General features: G+C 54.2%; 6 protein-coding genes across 6 annotated transcripts; 4 read left to right on the top strand and 2 right to left on the bottom strand.

Annotated features, from left to right (window-relative positions):
* Positions 1–613: 613 nt before the first annotated feature.
* N7474_000824 (agmatinase) lies at positions 614–2,125 on the top strand (the record flags this gene model as incomplete). Its single annotated transcript, XM_057192239.1, has 6 exons — positions 614–896; positions 960–1,101; positions 1,169–1,390; positions 1,449–1,759; positions 1,819–1,969; positions 2,035–2,125. 6 exons carry the CDS (start codon positions 614–616, stop codon positions 2,123–2,125), a joined length of 1,200 nt encoding a protein of 399 aa, XP_057057192.1.
* An 849-nt stretch (positions 2,126–2,974) lies between these two features.
* N7474_000823 (uncharacterized protein) lies at positions 2,975–8,488 on the top strand (the record flags this gene model as incomplete). The annotated part of the gene is made up of 5 exons (XM_057192238.1): positions 2,975–3,083; positions 3,241–3,564; positions 3,627–3,808; positions 3,863–7,876; positions 7,979–8,488. The coding sequence occupies 5 exons, from the start codon at positions 2,975–2,977 to the stop codon at positions 8,486–8,488; spliced, it is 5,139 nt and encodes a 1,712-aa protein (XP_057057191.1).
* A 966-nt stretch (positions 8,489–9,454) lies between these two features.
* On the bottom strand, positions 9,455–10,931 carry N7474_000822 (uncharacterized protein; the record flags this gene model as incomplete). Its single annotated transcript, XM_057192237.1, has 2 exons — positions 9,455–10,748; positions 10,834–10,931. The coding sequence occupies 2 exons, from the start codon at positions 10,929–10,931 to the stop codon at positions 9,455–9,457; spliced, it is 1,392 nt and encodes a 463-aa protein (XP_057057190.1).
* A 574-nt stretch (positions 10,932–11,505) lies between these two features.
* N7474_000821 (GDP-Man:Man(1)GlcNAc(2)-PP-dolichol alpha-1,3-mannosyltransferase) lies at positions 11,506–13,035 on the top strand (the record flags this gene model as incomplete). Its single annotated transcript, XM_057192236.1, has 1 exon — positions 11,506–13,035. The coding sequence occupies one exon, from the start codon at positions 11,506–11,508 to the stop codon at positions 13,033–13,035; it is 1,530 nt and encodes a 509-aa protein (XP_057057189.1).
* Positions 13,036–13,113: 78 nt separating this feature from the next.
* Positions 13,114–15,180, top strand: N7474_000820 (uncharacterized protein; the record flags this gene model as incomplete). The annotated part of the gene is made up of 1 exon (XM_057192235.1): positions 13,114–15,180. One exon carries the CDS (start codon positions 13,114–13,116, stop codon positions 15,178–15,180), a length of 2,067 nt encoding a protein of 688 aa, XP_057057188.1.
* Positions 15,181–15,908: 728 nt separating this feature from the next.
* On the bottom strand, positions 15,909–17,923 carry N7474_000819 (MFS transporter; the record flags this gene model as incomplete). Its single annotated transcript, XM_057192234.1, has 3 exons — positions 15,909–16,577; positions 16,628–17,540; positions 17,607–17,923. The coding sequence occupies 3 exons, from the start codon at positions 17,921–17,923 to the stop codon at positions 15,909–15,911; spliced, it is 1,899 nt and encodes a 632-aa protein (XP_057057187.1).
* Positions 17,924–18,977: the final 1,054 nt, after the last annotated feature.

Below are 18,977 nucleotides of genomic sequence, written 5' to 3'. Positions count from 1 at the left end.
ATAGTGGGAATCCTGCATATAATCCGCCGTTACGGAATCAAGCCCCAGAATTCGAAGTATGTTTTCGCTTTTCCTCGGAGTATTGCATAGTCCATTGTCCACTCCGCTGTCGGAGCATTGGAGATAACAGAGCTATACATGGTGTTTTCGCCAATCATCTCCAGCTGATAAGCTTCTGTCGGAACATCACCAACTGCCCTATCTTATCTGCGCGCTCAGCTCGTTCGAGAGTTTTCTCTCAAACGGCCTTCCCTTTTGGGACATTAGGGATTCAAGCTCCGTTTCGCAACTGTCTGTCGTCATTCCGCGCCCTGACATGGATCCTCCATTAGGAAGGCGAGCGGAGCGCCCGGGGCCATACCGACCCAAGAGCCTGCAATCAAGCGGGCAAGGCAAATGTATATCAGCCTCCGGATTTGGGTAACGAGAAGAGATTGCGTATTGGAAATTGCCGGGCAAGCATCTGCAGCGAAGATCGTTGAGCCTTGCCTTAGTTCAACGGACCTACATATACCCCAGATAAAGACCCTTGCAGGCTATATTCAAGCTCTGGTGCTCTGCCCATTGAATTTTTTTTTAACAATCGAACCCTTTGAACCTCTCATTGTCTGAAATGTTTTCTTCGACAATTGGCATTCTTGCCCTATCCACCCTCGCCGCGGCGCATGGGGACCACAGCCAGATCGCGCTGGGCCCGCACCAGGGATTGTGGTACAACACACTCCCCGGAGACGGAGGCACCCAGGCCGACTCGGTGTTCTCTGGCATCTCAACCTTCGGCCGACTGCCCTATTTCCCATGCCTGTCCAGCGAAGCTGAAAGATACGACATTGCGTTCATAGGAGCTCCCTTTGACACGGGTACCTCGTACAGACCGGGAGCACGGTTCGGACCCAGTGGGATCAGACAAGGTTCTCGCCGTCTCAATCTTTAGTATGTTGCTTCTCTATGGCGGGCAGAATTGCTTACGTCGGGTCACGTCTGGAACCATCAAGGCTCACGCAAATTGGGATTCAGCGGGGGCTACAATGTCCCGTTGGAGGCGAATCCGTTTAGTAGCGATATGCGGATCTTGGATTGTGGGGATATCCCGGTGACTTCGTATGTGATCTATCTCTATCGACAATCTGATGGATAACGGCTGATGGAGGGGGAAATGATAACGCAGATATGACAACGCTTGGGCCATCCAGCAGATTGAAGAAGGCCACAACAGTGTGCTTATGCGCAAGCCGTTCACCGATGCCGACCAGTATGGTCTGTCCCGGGCTGGGAAGACCCTTCCCCGGATTATCACTTTGGGGGGAGACCACACCATCACTCTGCCGCTGCTACGCAGTATCAACAAGGCCTACGGACCCGTGACGGTGATCCACTTTGATAGTCACCTGTAAGAAAAATTGTGCAACTCAGATCGAGTTTCAGAAAACTGATCCGATCCCACACAGAGACACCTGGAAACCCAAGGTGTTCGGTGGTTCGCCCAGCCAGGTGGCCGCGATCAACCACGGCACGTACTTCTATCATGCTGCGATGGAAGGCCTACTTAAAAACGACACCAACATCCACGCGGGTATCCGCACGACGCTGTCTGGACCGTCGGACTATGAGAACGATGGGTACTGTGGATTTGAGATCGTCGAGGCCCGCGAAATCGATACCATTGGCACGGACGGTATCATCAAGAAGATCCGTGACCGGGTGGGGAGCGAGAATCCGGTTTATCTCTCGATCGATATCGACACTCTGGACCCTGCGTGTAAGTGGTCGTGTTGTGTCGCTTGTGGCGCGTTCATGTCTAACATTTGGAATCCATAGTTGCGCCGGCCACTGGTACTCCGGAGACTGGCGGCTGGTCTACGCGGGAGCTACGGACGATTATCCGTGGACTGGATGGATTGAACTTCATCGGAGCGGACATTGTTGAGGTGGCCCCGGCATATGACACCAATGCCGAACTGTCCACCATGTATGTTTTTCTTTTCTTTTTTACCCGGGTGATTTCTGTCCGATCACATTGGCTAACTCCTTTAGGGCGGCCGCCGACGTGCTCTATGAGGTGCTCACGATCATGGTCAAGAAAGGACCATTGTCCATCAGTAGTCCAGCCCACGAGCAGCTGTGATCCATTCGGCTCCACCGGATCTCAAGTTCTGGACTTTTGAGTCCAGACGTTAGGGTAGAAGTGGATTCGGAGCCGGTTCGAGCGTTTCACGCAGGACAATCAGCATTTCGTTCGGGAGCAGGGATTAAGGAGCGAGACGGAAGCGAGGCTTGCCGGATTGGCTGGATGGCCCGTCCCTAGCTGGGATAGGTAAGCGATCGGCAGCGGCCGGTGGACTTGTCAATGATGGGAGTTAGTGCCGTTATACACTCAGGGGGGAGGGGTTCGTAGGAGGGTAAATTCAGGGCCATGATGGAGACAGGCGTTCCTGGTTAGTGATAACCTAAAGGAGCATCTGAAACGAACGGATGAAATGGTGGTGGTGGGCGTGGCTAGGAGTGGATGTGGGGAGGAAGGAACCATGGCTTGTCTGTACCACCGATGTACAATTCAGGGGAACAAAAACACTTCGCTTGGCCAGAGCTCCACCATAAGGAGAGTTCTCGATTCAAGTGTTCTGGGAACAATTAATGCCATTGAGTCTTCGGTGTAATTCCTCGGATGTTGCTGATTGCCTTCTCTCCCCTGATCTGGTCGCTTTGCTTCTCCTAGGCTGGAAGCATCGCCAAGTGCCTGACATTTGACACCCGCTGCCATCCCGGCAAAATCGAATAGGGGCCAACTCTTTTCCCTCTCCACAATTATTATTCCAGACCACCCGCTTCCTTCTCTCCCATCCACGCCTCATGCCTACCCTTCTCCCCTTTGCATAACCTTTCTCATCCCCAACATCCACCCGGCGTGGCTTTTGACTTCGGGGAGATGACTCTCTCACCTCCAGGGTCACCGACGGGCCTGCCCCAACGGCCCATGAGTTCCATGATGCGCACGCCGCGCAGCACCAGTCGCATGAGTGTCAGCAGTAAACACGGGGGAAGTCGCGCGTCTGATGAAGATGGCAAGACAGCGGTCAAAGTCGGTATGTCTACATTTCTCTTATCGGCCCCGCCCCCTGGACGCGATCGCTTGGTGTGTGTGCCTCTGCTATCGCGCGTCGCAAGTCGCACAGTCGCACGCACACCGACGATGCGCCCAAGGACTCTGTGTGATCGGTTCACTAACTTGCAGTTCTGCAGCTGTCCGTGTGCGACCTCCGCTCAATCCCACCGATCCTGGTTACGAGTTAATTCCCCAGCGCTTCCAGCGGTCCATGGTGCATGTCACGGCTTCGACCAGCCTAGCCGTGGATGTGCCTCAGGGCCGCAAGCTGTTTGTTTTCGACCGCGTTTTCCCCGAGACCATTGAGCAGGAGGGCGTCTGGGAGTATCTCAGTGACAGTGTGAACTCTTTTGTTCAGGGATACAATGTCTCCATCCTGGCCTACGGGCAGTCCGGCGCGGGCAAATCATACACCATGGGCACCTCGGGCCCCAATGAACAAAATAATTCAGAGGCAATGGGTAGGGGTGGCCATGCACCTTGTTAGTACCGATCCCAGGCTAATTTAATATCCAACGTCTAGGTATCATTCCCCGTGCCGCCCAGGCCCTCTTTGATAAACTGGATGGATCCCCCAAGCACAACCGCAATGGCTCCAGCTCAACGGGCCTCCGTACTCCGCAGCGATATTCCATGAGCTCTGCCACAAGTTTTGGGAAGTTGAATGCGGAGAAGAACTGGCAGCTCAAGGCTACTTATGTGGAGGTACCTTTCCCACCAGGCGCACCGGCTAATGCAGGATGCTAATCGGACGTCTAGATCTACAACGAACAACTCCGTGACCTGCTTCTGCCAGAATCTACTCCCGTCAGCGATCGCAGCACGGTCACCATCCGTGAGGATGCCAAAGGCCGCATCCTCCTGACTGGCCTCCACCAAGTGAACATCAACTGCTTCGAAGACCTGATCGGGGCTCTCAACTTTGGCTCCACCATCCGTCAAACTGATTCTACCGCAATTAACGCCAAGTCCTCTCGGTCGCATGCAGTCTTCAGTTTGAACCTGGTGCGCAAGTCGGCCTCAAATCCGACCAGCTCCCCCAAGGAGAAGCGCATGTCCATGCCAGTGGACTCGTTGCCCAGCGGAGAGACCGTCACCGTGGACAGCAAGCTCCACTTTGTTGATTTGGCCGGTAGCGAACGTCTGAAGAATACCGGTGCCTCTGGTGAGCGGGCTCGCGAAGGTATCTCTATCAACGCGGGTCTGGCTGCACTGGGCAAGGTCATCTCGCAGCTGTCTTCGCGCCAGTCTGGCTCTCACGTCTCATATCGTGACTCCCGCCTGACCCGCCTCCTGCAAGACTCATTGGGCGGGAACGCCATCACATACATGATTGCCTGTGTGACCCCTGCGGAGTTCCATCTCAGCGAGACTCTGAACACAGTCCAGTACGCGCAGCGAGCCAGAGCTATCCAGAGCAAGCCCCGCATCCAACAGATCGCCGACGAGGGCGACAAGCAGGCATTGATCGAACGGCTCAAGGCCGAAGTGGCCTTCCTGCGCCAACAGATCCGGAATTCGGAGGGTTCCGGACGTCGCGAGGCAGGATCTCCGGAGCGAAGCGAACGCAAGAACGAACGGGAGATCAACCTGCAGAACCAGCTACTCGACGTCCAGGAAAGCTACAACGCGCTCAGCCAGCGGCATGCTAAGCTGATCTCGGCGATGGCCAACGACGATAGCACTGCAAATGGAGACCTGGATGATGCAACCAGCGACATCGGCAAGAGCTCCATTGAGCGCATGCAGCGCTCGAAATCTTTCGCCGAATCTGTGGAACAGGTGGTCCTTGAATACGAGAAGACCATCCAAACCTTGGAGACTTCGCTTTCCAACACCCGCTCGTCTCTGTCCACTACCGAGAGCACTCTTTTGGAGCGTGAGACCAGGTGTGCCTACGTCGAGACTGTCAATCAACAGCTCCAGTCGCGCGTTCAGAAGCTATTGGATCGCGAAGCCAGCAGTGAGGCCTACCTCCATGAATTGGAGTCTAAGATTGATGGTCACTCGACCGGCGAAGAAAAGCATGCTGCAATCATTTCTGAGCTCCGCAAGGAGTTGATCCGTGCCCGCGATGGCGAAATTGGCTGCGAGGAATACATCTCGACCTTGGAAGAGCGTCTCGCGGAGGCTGACCAAGATATGGAACTGATGCAACGCGAGGTGATGCGCCTGGAGCATGTGATTGAGCGCCAGCGCGGCCTTGGAAAGCTCGACAACCTGCTGAATGAGCTGGACAACCTGCACCAGAACGGTGAGGAGGAGCACGACGGGCCGAACGGCACCGAGACCACATCGTCGCCCGTGCCAGTCAAGTACCATAGGCACACCCCATCGCTGGACGTTCTTAATGAAGCTGCCGAGACGGCTATTCCCGAGTCTGATGAGGGCCTGATTGACCCGATCCCTGAGACCGAGGATGAGTCGACGGCGGAACTTGAGCAGACCGCTCCTGGTGAGGATCTCAAGGCACTGGAGGATGCGACCACCCAGCTGGAGGCGCGACGCTCGGTATCGGTTCGTGAAGAACCAGTGTCCAGCCCCGCCCAGAGCAAATTTGTTGCCGACAAGCTCGAGACTGTCTCCCAGGAGCTTTTCGATCTGCGTCTCCAGCATGAGACCACCGTCACTGACTACGAACTGCTCGAGACCAAGTACGAGGAGGCTCTGAAAGCCCTCGCCGAGCTCCGACAGGACAAGATGGACGAGAGCCGCCGCCCGGCGCCTCATACCCAGAATGATTCCTCGCGTCCAGTCTCTTTTTTAGACATGGGCAGCGCTCCGACCTCGAAGTCTGGAGCACAACACTCATTCTCGCAATCGCTCTCCTCGGAGTTGTCCTCGGCAGAGGCGTCAGCTGCTTCGCGCGGAGCATTTGAAGATTCTAGGATCGACACTTCAGATGACGCTACCACACCACCGGCATCGAGTGTGGTTGCGCCAGATGCCGCCGATGTTGACAGCATGCGCAAGATGATTGCGGACCACCAGGAGAGTGCTGACCTCATGTCTGAGAAGTACGCCCAGCTGCAGTCTGAGCACGAGGAGATTCTCAGCCTTGTTGACAGGCTCAAAGCCGAGGTCCAGCGCCCCAAGGCCAGCTCTCCCACAACACCTGGTTTCAAGAGCCCTATGATCCGCCGCATGACCAGCCAAACCCGTATCACCAACAACAGCCTTCTGTCCGGCGTGGACCGCGCTCACCGGTCGCTTGGAGCCCTGCGAAACATTGGAATCCAGGAATTCTCGGACCGACCGGAGCTCATGCAAAATTTTGAGCTTCATCTGGATTCTACTATGCATGAAATCCACAGCCGCGTCGAGCGTCTTCAAGCCTTGGAGGCTGAGAACCAGAGCGTGAAGAGAGAGATGGAGATGAAGTCTACTATCATCTCTGGGCTCACACGCGAACGGACAAGCTTGTCCGGCGCTTCGTCCATGGATATGGCCGTGGTTTCGCAACTCCGCGAGCAAGTTATGCAGCAGGAGAGCCAGATCAATGAACTCCGCATGGCCCACGAGAACCGTGAGAAGTCGTTGCTGGCCGAGATTGAGACTCTCAACGGTCTCCTGAAGTCGCAGGAGGCTGCCGCCGAGGCCCTGGACGCGGGTGCGGAGGAGCAGCAGAAGAAGATTGGCGCTCTCGAGGGTGAACTGACCGAGTGGAAGGGCAAGCACCAGAGTGCCGTGGGCAATCTGCAGTCCTCCCAGACGCAGCTCACCTCCACCCTCGCTGAGCTTGAGACCGCACTTGCTTCGGTAGAGGCTATGCGGGCCGAGCGCGCTGCTGCAGGCAGCTCAGCTGACAAGGAGGCCATCGCCAAGGAGCTTGAGGCCGAGCGCGTCAAGCAGCAAGAGCTTGTGAATGGCTTGAACGCGGAAATTGATGGGCACAAGTCCACCATTTCCTCCCAATTGGAACAGATTGCCAACTTGGAGAAGTCGCATACTGCCGCCCAGGCAGAACTGTCTGCGCAACTGGCTTCCAAGGGAGGCGACGGAGATGCTGCCGACGCCCATCGCTCCCGTATCGCCGAGCTCGAGCAGGAAATTTCTACCCAAAAGTCTGCCATTGACTCGCACAAGACTGACTTGGAGTCGCTGCAAGAGTCGCACACGCGTCAATTGGCGGAGTTGGAGGAGCGCACTCGCGCTGCCGCTCAGAGTGAGCATGAGTCGCGTCTTGCCGAGAAGGATGCCAAGTACGACCAGTCCATGGCTGCTCTGCAGAAGGAGATTCGTGAATCTCGCGACGAGTTGGTGAAGCTGCTCCAGGCTGTGTCTGGTCTGCTCAACTCCGACGTCACGGCAGAGACGTTGGCCGATCAGATCCAGGACGTCTTGGCTCAGAAGCAACACTTCTCCGACAAGTACGCCGAGCTGATGGATACGAATGGCGATCTTCGCAAACAGCTTGAAGCCAGCAATAATGACGCTGTTGTTGCGGATCTGGAGAAGAAGAACGCCACCCAGAACGCCAAGGTGAATGAGCTGGCTCTCTTGGTTGCCACCCTGGAAGAAACCCTTGTGCAGAAGGACGACCTGGTGAAGAAGAAGGAGGCTTTGGTCCAGGAGATCACAGTCGAGAAGGAGAAGAGTGTTCGTCTCGTGGAGGAGCTGGAGGAGCAGATCACCAACAGCTTCGACCAGCATAACAACCGTCTGTCCGTCATCCAGCAGGAGCGGGATCACGCTTTGGAGGATGCGAAGGCCAAGATCGCCATCTACGAGAAGGACATTGAAAATTACCGCCTGCGGATTGAGCAACTTGAGGTGAGAGTTTCTCTGAATACCAGTTTTGAATGATAAGCTAACCTCGTTTTTCTAGCTTCAAATCAAGAACAGTGGAAACCAGGATGGCTCGCATGATCGCAGCAGCTCTCTCACATCCAACCTCCGCAAGAGCACATCGGCGGCCTCTCTTCCATCCCCTCCGCCAGCTATTCCCCTCCCCCTCTGCCGACCATCGCCTCAACTGCCAACGGCACCGCAGGCAGCGTGTCTCCGCCCAGCTCTCGGCACGCTAGCAAGGAGCTGGTGAATGCCCAGCTTGTCGAGGATCAGGAAGCCCGTATCCGAACCATTGAAAAGCATCTGTATGCCGAGAAGCAGTTGACTGCTACCTTGGAGGAGGCCCTCGGTGACCTGGAGACCCAGAGCAACAAGGTCAAGTCTGACTGCGACGGCTGGAAGAAGAAGGCGTGGCAACTTGAGGATGAGCTGTCCACTCTGCGCAAGGAGCGCAACTCCGCCCGACTTTCTCTGCAGACTGTTGAGGAAGAGCGCAGCGCTCGGAAGGAGGCCGAAGCCGCCCGGGCTCAGCTGGAGGAGCGGATGAACGCTCTCAACAAAAAGAAGAAGAAGAGCACGCTCAACTGCTTCTAATTCCCACAAAAAGCGATCATCTCGTCTGTCGTTATCGCTGTATTCATACGCTTTCCCTTCTTGGCCCCTGTTTCATACCCTGCCCTTTCTTTTTGCGATTCCCCCCGGTCAAATAACCCCTCAATTTCCCTGTATTATGATTTTTTTTTTCTTGAGGCTGTCAATTCTGCAATACCTTTTCTGTCATTTCAGCGCCATATGGTGGCTCTCTTTCCTTTGCACATCTATTGTCTCTTGGTTTTACATATCCTTTGGTTCATTGCTTGCTTTTTCATGAACACACTCCCTGACGGCTGGTAGTTTCTTTAGCTTGCGCTAGAAATCGTCACTTGTACATTTTCAATATTCACCTATATACGCAGGATAATGTCTGGCAGTGAGGCCTTTCCTATCCGGGCTGCGGCCGATTTCGTGAGGGCGCTTAGCCTCCTACTCACTATGTAGATCTCAGAACGGGCTTAGGCACAGTGATCATGCTCGGGTCAATCACTTGATACATAACACTAGCTAACTAATTCCTTGGTACCGCTTAGGGTCTAATCAGGGATTACTTACGGCTTAATCATCTCAAAGTAGACTAGTTAGGCCATTTTAATTATATCAAACTCTATGAGCAGATCAGGGCGCTTAGCGCCGCGCTTGGTTCTACTCAGGGGGCGAGGGCTGAGCACTAAAACGGAAAGAGCAAGTCACAGGGCGGCAGACATTATCTTATGCATATGCTATTGTCTCTAAATTTGATTAATTCTTCCAAATTATCGCCCGCTGGAATTTCCTTTCTCTCGTTCATAGTTGACGGTTTACTCAGATCAATAGCAGCAGAAGTATCTCACAATGCATTTGGTTTTTTTTTTCTCCGAATACTCATTCCACTTTTCTCTCCAAGTTATGAATATGTCGAATGTATATGGACAAATATGCTAAATATACAGAATCCAGCTCAGCTACGCATGTAACAGACTGTTATTACAGCTTCCAGGTCCACGGTTTCCCAGCAGAGCCCTCGATCCGCACCCACAGAGTCGCCATGCTTGCCGCAAACATCAGCACTCCAACGGTGATGGTTACTCGCAGGTAGCTGCCCGGGTCTGACAAAGCCGACGCACTGGGTAACAGTAGCAGTGTCAACGGCGTTCCCAACAGGGCGCCCACACCCCGAAGGAGGTACAGCGCCCCGTTCACGGAAGTGAAATGTTGAACGCCGAACAACTCAATCAAGCTCGCGGGAAACAGAGAGATATACGCGCTACCAAAAGAGCCATACAGAATGACGAAAAAGATGAACAGCCCATTGGCCGCGGTCATGGAAACGGTGGACCCGACAAATGTCGACGGAAGCCAGAAGCCAAACACGGCGACGGCGCTCATAATCGTCGTCAGGTAGAGCACATTCAGTCTGCCGCACTTGTCTGCCATATATCCGATGAGAATACGTGAGACAAAGTTCGCGGCATTGCTGCAGGTGATGAAGTTATCCGCCATGGAAGGGCTGTATCCCAGCGAGCGCGCATACGCAGCAGTGAAGAACACGGGCGTAGAGTAGCCCGCCGACTGCAAGAAACAGCCCAGCGCCTGCGCCAGGAACTTCTTCGACTGGGCGACCTCCCAGTTCACGAGCGGGACCTTGATCCACCCCGTGGTCTTGGACATACCCGCCGTCTGGCCGCGGAGTTTCTCCTTGAAACTCGGCTCCCAGCGCAGCGTGAACCCGGCCAGGGGCACGAACAACACAGTCAGACACCCGGAGATGCGCAGAGCGTTGCGGAACCCGATGCTTGCGGTGATGGCGCGCACAACGGGCGGCCACATCATCGCGCCGCAGGCTGAGCCGGAGATGATGATGCCCATGGCCAGCCCGCGGCGCTTGTCGAACCACGTCGGGGCAACGGACATGGTCGGCACGTACACCATGCACACGCCCAGCCCAATGAGCAGGCCCTGCGTCAGAGCGAATTCCCAGACGTACTCGCTCAGACTGGCGAGGATGCATCCCAAGCCGAAGACCACTCCGCCGGCCATGATCACCAGCTGGGGGCTGTATAGCTTCGCCCAGTTCATGATGAACGGACCGCCCATCGACATGAGAGCGATGGAGAGCGTGCCGATCAGACTGATGATTGCGGAAGATGCGCCTGTGAATGGCGTGTTGGGTTCTTTGGCTATTTCTTCGTAGATGGCTTGGTAGACACCAAACGAGAAGATCTGCCCGCAGGTCATGAACATGGTGATGAAGCCGGCGCAGACGACCATGACTTGGCGCCTGGAGGAATTATCAGTATTGCGCGCATACAGTTCGGAGAATTTTTGCAGAGGGAATGCCATACTGCAGATCACACCTGACTTACAGTTTGGTGGGTTTAGGATGCGTCGGAGCATTATTCTCTACAGCCGGGGCGGCGCTGGCATCGTCGGTGCTGGGAGGGCTCTTCTCCTCGTCTCCCATGGCCATCTATGGTGAGTATCATTGAGGGAAAATATTCTGGCAAGAGAAAAGAAAGACATTTAGCGCCAAAGTAACACCCCGACTGGCGGTGGACGGGTGTTCGGCATCGGGGCAGCTTGCCAGATCCGAGTCTGGCTCCATCAAGCAATGCTTGTCTAGTTAGTTAACTTTAGCTCTCCACTGTTTGCCATCTGATCGAATCCCCGGATTCTAGCCCCGAGTACAGGTGCCGGTACAGCTATTTCGGGCTCGTTGAATTCAGGGGCTGGGGTTATTAACTATTTGAAGCCCGGCGATTTTGCGCGCTCCGGCAGTTGGGATTGTTGCTTTCCGGATCAAGCAGTATCCATCGGCAGTTGGGGTGGCTGCGCTCGCTAACTAGTTCACCGAAGCACTAGAAGAACAAAACGAACATATCGAGCAGAAAACACAGGATAGATAGAGAGACAGATTGATTATTTATGTTTTGGTGGTGTCTGAAATCTCATAGATCATCACATGACCGCCCCGTGGCCTCATTAAGCTCAAGCTCCCGCAACTTCCTGTCGGACCTCGTCCTCAATTTCAGCCCGTCATGCCCGCTCGCGCCAATGTGATCGTCATTCACCCAGATCTGGGCATCGGCGGCGCCGAGCGCTTGATCATTGACGCCGCCCTGGCCCTGCAGAGCCGCGGCCACCGCGTCACCATCTACACCTCCCACCGCGACAAGACACACTGCTTCGAAGAGGCGCGCGACGGGACGCTGGACGTCCGCGTGCGCGGAAACACCATCTTTCCTGCTCACATCTGTGGCCGACTTCATATCCTCATGGCTTCACTGCGTCAGCTGCATTTGACGTGGTCGCTGTTGAACGAGCTTAGATCGCGCGGGAGGACTGATTTCCCTGCCGCAAAAAAAGATAAGGATAATGACGAGGTGGAGGACGAGGTCCGTGACGACGTGTTTCTTGTCGACCAGCTCCCCGCCTGTGTGCCCGTCCTTAAAACGTTCGGCAAGCCACGGCCATCTCGCCGCCAGCGCATCCTCTTCTACTGCCACTTCCCGGATCAATTGCTTGCGCGACGAGATGAGAAGAGCTCACTCCTCCGTCTGGTAAAGCTATTATATCGCATTCCGTTTGACTGGTTCGAGGGATGGGCGCTGAGCGCATCGGATCGGGTCGTTGCCAACTCCAAGTTCTCACGCGGAGTTGTGGGCCAAGTTTTTGGCACGAAGCAGCTGGGTGATGTCGAGGTTATCTACCCATGTGTTCCCATGGAGTCCACTGCCAACCCGGCCAAGACGAAAACGAAAGAGAAGCCACTCTGGGGCGGCAAGAAGATCTTGCTAAGCATTAATCGTTTCGAGCGGAAGAAGGATATGGCGTTGGCTATTCGCGCGTACCATGGGCTGGAGGCAGAGAAGAGGAAAGGGACGCGGCTAGTAATTGCTGGTAAGTTCGTATGCGTCCATTCAGATGCCGTCTTTTCTAACTGGTTTGACATAGGCGGTTACGATAATCGCGTCCAAGAAAACGTCCAATATCACCAAGAACTAGACGACCTCGCATCCGGCCTTGGCTTGCAAACAGCTACCTCGAAGACGGTTGTTTCCGCTTTGTCTATCCCCGACTCCATTGATGTTCTCTTTCTACTCTCTGTCCCCACCGCATTCAAAGATACTCTGCTGGCGCAATCCAAACTCCTTCTTTACACTCCGATCAACGAGCACTTCGGCATCGTGCCCGTCGAAGCGATGCAAGCCGGCCTCCCGGTCCTAGCGTCCAACACCGGTGGTCCGCTGGAGACAATCGTCGAGGGCGAAACGGGCTGGCTCCGAGACGCGCATGCGGTCGATGAGTGGACCGCGGTCATGAACAAGGTTCTCTATGGGATGACGCCAGAGGAGGTTGACAAGATGGCTGCTGCTGGCAAGGCGCGAGCACAGCAGGAGTTCTCATTTACCGCCATGGGCGATCGTCTAGAAGACGAGATATCGACCATGCTCTCAGCGGAGAGGCGTCCATTCAATGGGTGGCAGTGGGCTGTTGACATGATTGCGCTGGTCTTTGGGGGTATCTTTGCTATCACAATTGTAGTGGTGCTTAGATCGAGTGGATAATTTTGATATAAGCTATACCCATTATTTGTTTTGCTCTCCCTTGACATACAAATATCCTTTTCACCGTTGTAGACGGAGATGAGGACGGTGATGCAGTCCACGACGAACTATAAAAAGCGGTATAGTTCTGGTGCTCTTATCACACGTGACTCCGCGTCACCGTCACGCGCGCGTCCCATCTTCTTTCTTGTCGTGTCACTATCTTTCCCTCTCCATGTGAGTCTTCGCCCGTCGCGGCATCGGCATCACCTCAAGATGCCCGATGTCATTGATCTGGTCTCCTCGGACCCGCCGAGTCCGAAGAGGCCACCGTCGCAGTCGCAACAGCCAACCAACCAGCTTCCCTCGCGACGTCCCTCCCACCGTGAACCAATCTCGTCCGACTCAATTGATGTCTCTCTTTTCGACTATGATGACCTGACGTCGGTCAACCCTGTCAAGAAACGAAGAGTGACTGGTGAGAACCCCTCGCCACTGAGACACAATACGACTTTGCACAAATCAACAGCCCCAGACCCCGATCCACGGTTTCTGTTCTCAGACGACGACTTCGGTCTGCCTCCTTCAAATCCTGCGGCCCAGAAGAAGCCATCACAATGGAATGTGGAGGAGTCCGATCCGATTATGTTCACATCTTCGCTCCCGCTCCCGGAGCACAATGCGAAACCAGCTGCTGCGCGCAAACCAAATCGCTCGCAGAATTCCGATATTATTACCTTGGACGATGATGATGATTTCATGAAACTTGCTGCGACCCGACAGCCTACCCATAATTTTGGCCGAGACGATATCGAGGAATTCAGCGATCCGTTTGCTTTGCCGGATTTCAATGACCTCATGGGACTCGCGGAGCAGGGAACAGCCGCTTCCAATCCGGTGTTTTCCAGTCGGACTGCTGGTTTGTTGTCAAATATCAGCGATAAAAAAGCCACGGTAAAATCCAGCTCCAAAGGAAAAGGTCGCTCTCAGAAAGAGAACAGCATTGCTACGGGATTGGGGAATATGTCAGACGAATTGGACGAACCTATCGAGCCGCGACGACCAGCCAAAAAGTCCAGTAAGCTCACGACGGAAGAAAAGGAGGCAAAGGCAAAGGCACGAGAGGAAGCCAAAGCGCAGAAAGAAGGGGAGCGCCAGCTCGAAAAAGAGCGGAAGCAGAAGCTCAAGGAAGAAAAAGCCCGGGAAAAACAGCTTGCTGCAGACATTTCAGAGGTCAACAAGCTCAAGGTGGACAAGAAGGATTCTACACCGGAAATGATCATCGACATGGCATCGTCACTGGAAGGAAGCAGTGTGGGAAACCAGGCCGTCGAGTTCATGAAACGGCTTGGGGTCGAGCAGACATTCTTCACGAGCCCGATCTCACACGTTGTAAAGTGGCGCCGTAAGATGACTGCCAAATACAATGAAACCGCCGGCCATTGGGAACCTTGTCCACTCCACACCCAGGAAGAAAAGCACGTTCTATGCCTTGTTCCAGCGCAAGATTTTGTCGACATGGTTATTTCGGACCCTGAAGGCGCAGAGAGAGACACGCTGGAGACCCATGTTCTTCGCATCAAAAGCGCCTACCCGGACTGCAAACTCATCTATCTCATCGAGGGGCTGACGGCTTGGATGCGCAAGAACCGCAATTCGCGGAACAGAGCCTATCAAGCTGAAGTCCTTCGCCAATACGAACAGAATGCTGCTGCAACAACCGAAGCAGGTGAAGGCTCGTCCGCTCCTCGAGGCCGCAAAAAGAAGAACAAACCAGAAACAACACCGCCTGTAGACGACGACACGATTGAGGATGCTCTCCTCGCGCTGCAGGTCACGCATTCCTGTCTGATCCACCACACAGGAGCAGCACCCGAGTCCGCCGAATGGATCAAGAACTTCACCGAGCACATCTCCACCATTCCCTACCGCCGCGAACGCATGGAGGGCAATGATGCCGCATTTTGCATGGATGTCGGCCAGGTCAAGTCCGGCGAGGACAAGCTCGACACCTTCGTCAAGATGCTCCAGGAAGTCAACCGGGTTACCGCGGCCATGGCGTACGGCATTACCACGCAGTATCCCTCCGTCACGGACCTGGTGCGTGCAATGCGCATGCATGGGCCGACCTTGCTGGAGGATGTTCGGGTATGTTGTTTTGTTTGATGTTTAGTGAGCAGATTGTTGACCTGCCTATCTTTCCAGAAATCTGCAAATAAGAACGGCGCCTTGACCGACTCCCGTGTTGGTCCTGCTGCTAGCAAGCGATTGTACAAAGTGTTTACTGGTCAAGATCCTGCCTCGACGGATGTCTAGCTTGGATTACTTGGAAGACGACACTTGGCTACTTCGCCTCTCCTTTTAGTCTCAAAGAACAGGCGACAACGGTCAACCTTAGTATCATTTTCTTGTAGCTTTTTGCGCCATTATTGGCATTCCGGTTCTTTTGGGGCAACCACATACCCCTAATTCGCTTTTCTTGGGCCCCAGCTTGCCCGTGTTGATGTCTGGAGTTGGGACAAGTCTAAGAGCTTTCTTGGAACTGGAACTATTGGTTTGCAAGAATAGCTAGGCGGTTTGATTCCAGGGGTTGTATGAATCCAAGTTGGTTAATATTGTAATTCTAAATAAGGGCAAGTCATGGCGATGTGTGACCTACCCAATATTTCTCCCAAAGTCATCCGCTCTACACAACAGAGTTCGTAATATCCACCATATGCGCCAATTCTGCGAAGTGTATACCAAGGGGAAACGCAGAGAAAAAGCCATGAGTCGAAATGCGAGATGAAACCAATCATGTGGCAGCCATGTATATCAAGCACGCTAACCAGATCAAAACACCAAAATGTCGCAGAACAAGTTCCAAACCCAAGACCGCAGAGACGAGAAAAGGACTAGACAACAACGCCATTCTTCTTCCACTTCCGCCAAGCAGCAGTCCAAACCACCAATGCGACCCAAACACTAACCGTGCAGCCAACAGCCCAGTAACCATAACAACTCCAGCCATGGCACTGGCCATCGGGCAAACCAGAGCCATTTCCCTTATCCAGCGCATCCTGGTAAGCGGTGGAGTAGATGACGCCCCAGAGCGCAGCGCCGAGAGCAGGCATCATTGCGACGATCCCCCAATTCGTAGCGAAGTTCTCGACGCCCCAGACGACGGAGATGATAATGGGCGTGAGGGAGAAGGCGGCGCCGTAGCCGAGCCCCACGAGGGCGGTGGTTAGATGGAAGATGGAGGGTTCTTTGAGGGGTATTGGGGAGGCGAGGATTAGGTAGCCGATTGAGAGGAGGAGGGCTGAGGGGAGGAGGAAGATCATGCGGGAGAAGGAGGCCCGGGATGGGGTGTCTGACAGGGATGAGCTGGGTCGGTGGCGCGCTCCTGCAGGGAATAGATGCACTGCTGGAGGAGCGAAGAAGTCTGAGAGGGAGCCTGTGGCCAGTCGAGCGAGAGTCGAGGTTAATGCGACGGTGGTGACGTGTGTAGACGGCAGGCCAGCTGGGGGCGGTGCGTTGGGAGCATAGGATAAAGGTGTCAGGGTTGGGATGATGGTGCCCAGCTGGAAATGATATCAGTCAAAAGATTCCTGAACGGGTCAGTGTGACATACATTGTTGATATAGGACTCGCCAGGGCCGGTGACCAAGAAGAAGCCGGCGGCCAGCCACCACATCGTCTGGTCCTGGAGGAACACCCTCGTCTCGTAGTTCAGCAACCAGTTCTTCTTTCGTCGCTCCTCTTCCTCCCTCTCCTTCTCGCGTCGGCGCTCGTCCCGCTCCTCGTCTGACAAGGTCGCAGCCTGTTCCTCGTCGGCTGTGGAAGAGAAGGTACCATATTCAACAGCGGCCCTCACCTCGCTCCGGGGCCGGAAGAACTCGCTGTCTTCCAACAGGCCACTGCGCTCCAACTCATCAACAGTCTCATCAATATACTTCCCCTCTTCTTCATCCACGATGCGCAACCCAAAGGTACCAATGATGCCGATAACAAAGAGTAAGATGGCCAGAAACAGAAAGTACCGGAATACATCGACATCACCCCTGGTCCCATCGGCTTGTCGCTCGTACAGCAGATAAGTGCCCACCTGGCTCTGCCACATACCGCTGAGGCCAAAAGCAGCGATCGGAACAGCCAGCATGATCCCCTTGTGTTTGCCTCTGCCGAAGTTCTTGGCACAGGTCGCGACGGCCGCTAGATACATGCAGCTCGTGCCCATCCCGATAAGAACAAAAGCCAAAACCATCACCCAGAATGGCCAGCCGGACCCGCCACCTTCGGTAGCTGGTCCGCTTTTATAGGTAAATGCAGCCAGAAGATACCCAAGACCAAACACGAAGCCGGAGAATAGGGATAATGGTGATGGGCTGTACCGATCACAGAGGTATCCAAACAGAGGAACGAGCAGGTACATCGAGATCTCCGCCGCAATCGAGACAGCATTGACTTGAAGCTGGGAGTAACGGAGACGCGTAAGCAGCAGATGACCATACAAAGAGAAGGCCGTGATACTGCCAGCACCGAGACTGCGGAAAACCAAAGTTAGCAAAAGAGTTATAGTCGATCAAGGCAAAGCCAAGTATTCTTCATACCAACTCACAACCCCCCAAGCAAAGCTACACACCCGCACCATCTCCTTATGCATTTTACGACGATCACGCTCCACAATCTCCTGGACCACGTCGCTGAAAAGGCCATCATCACTACCGGGCGGGCCACCATCGCTGAAAGAAACTCGCGACCGGCGCGATGTTGGTCGCGAGGACCATAGGCGTTCAGATCTTGTTTCTGATCTTATCGGTCCATCCTCACCCTCTGGTTCTGGGTCTACGTTGCGGAGTGGTGGCCGGTTTGCGTCAAAGTCCCGCTTATCGATGGTTGAGTTGGTTTGGCCATTGGTGCCGGTCATCGTGGCTCCCCTCACGGCAACACGTTCAAAGTCAGAGCACGATGGATGAGATAAACAATTGAAGGCTTAAGGAGTGGACTCTTGGAGTGAGAGAGGTGAATGCGGTGGAGGCTGGGAAGTATGCGTGTGACTCGATCGCGAATGGCGTCAGCTGGGCGGATCAGTTGCTGTCGTCCGAGCTCGGTGCTGCTCTATATCGAAAGGCAGCGCAGGGACGAACTAGGCTATCACAGACACTGGACCCCGCACAGTGAACAAAGCCCAGCAATCGAAGAGAGAGTGGACCTTGTCTCGAGTGAAGGTGAGTTGGAATTGGATCGGAGTTGGAGATGTCTCAAAGGTGGAGATGCTGCCCGAGGCTTATCCGTTATCTGGCACGTGATCCGGAACTATAGAGAAAGGATGCCCTGAAACTCCTGTTTGCGGGAGTGCTGGCCCTGTTCAATGAATACTTCAACTGACCACTAAAGATTTGGAATGAAATTTTAGCTGGTAATACGTGTCCTACTGGGATAACCTCGCATCCCCCGACGCTGCAAGGACCGGTCCCACCTATTATTCATTGAGGATAGATTGAGCGCGAAGCCTGAAGGGCATAGAGACGCAGGCAACAGCGAGCAATTTAGCGTCCACTATACTACTACATTTTGATTTCAAAAATAACCGAAGATAAGGAGGGGCGTGACTACAGCTGATCGATCGTTCATGAAATGGCCATTTCGATCTCATACTTGTCTAAAAACAATGGGGATTAAATTGAAATCCATGTACAGGTAACACCAGAGACCAGAGAGCCATGCGATAAGGCAAAACCAGAGAAATGTGCCTAGGGCAGAGGGGTATTATGAAAGATAAGACAGGACCGAGAAAGGAAGCAAGGGGGATCAAAAAAGAATAAGGTCATACACGGCGCGAGAAAAGAAGACAAGGAAAAAGAAAGAAAAGGGTTGCTCCCACACCGGCTCTAAATGCATCCAGGCATAGACAAGGGTCGCATCAAAGGAAAACAAACGGCATCCATGTGGCAGGTCGTTAGTTCGTATCACTCCGCTGC

This window comes from Penicillium riverlandense (assembly GCF_028828495.1).
Source record: "Penicillium riverlandense strain IBT 135883 chromosome Unknown utg000001l_segment0_segment0, whole genome shotgun sequence".
Taxonomy (NCBI): Eukaryota; Fungi; Ascomycota; class Eurotiomycetes; order Eurotiales; family Aspergillaceae; genus Penicillium; species Penicillium riverlandense.
The sequence above is the reverse complement of the archived record's forward strand: the minus strand, read 5'-3'. Positions and strand labels throughout refer to the sequence as shown.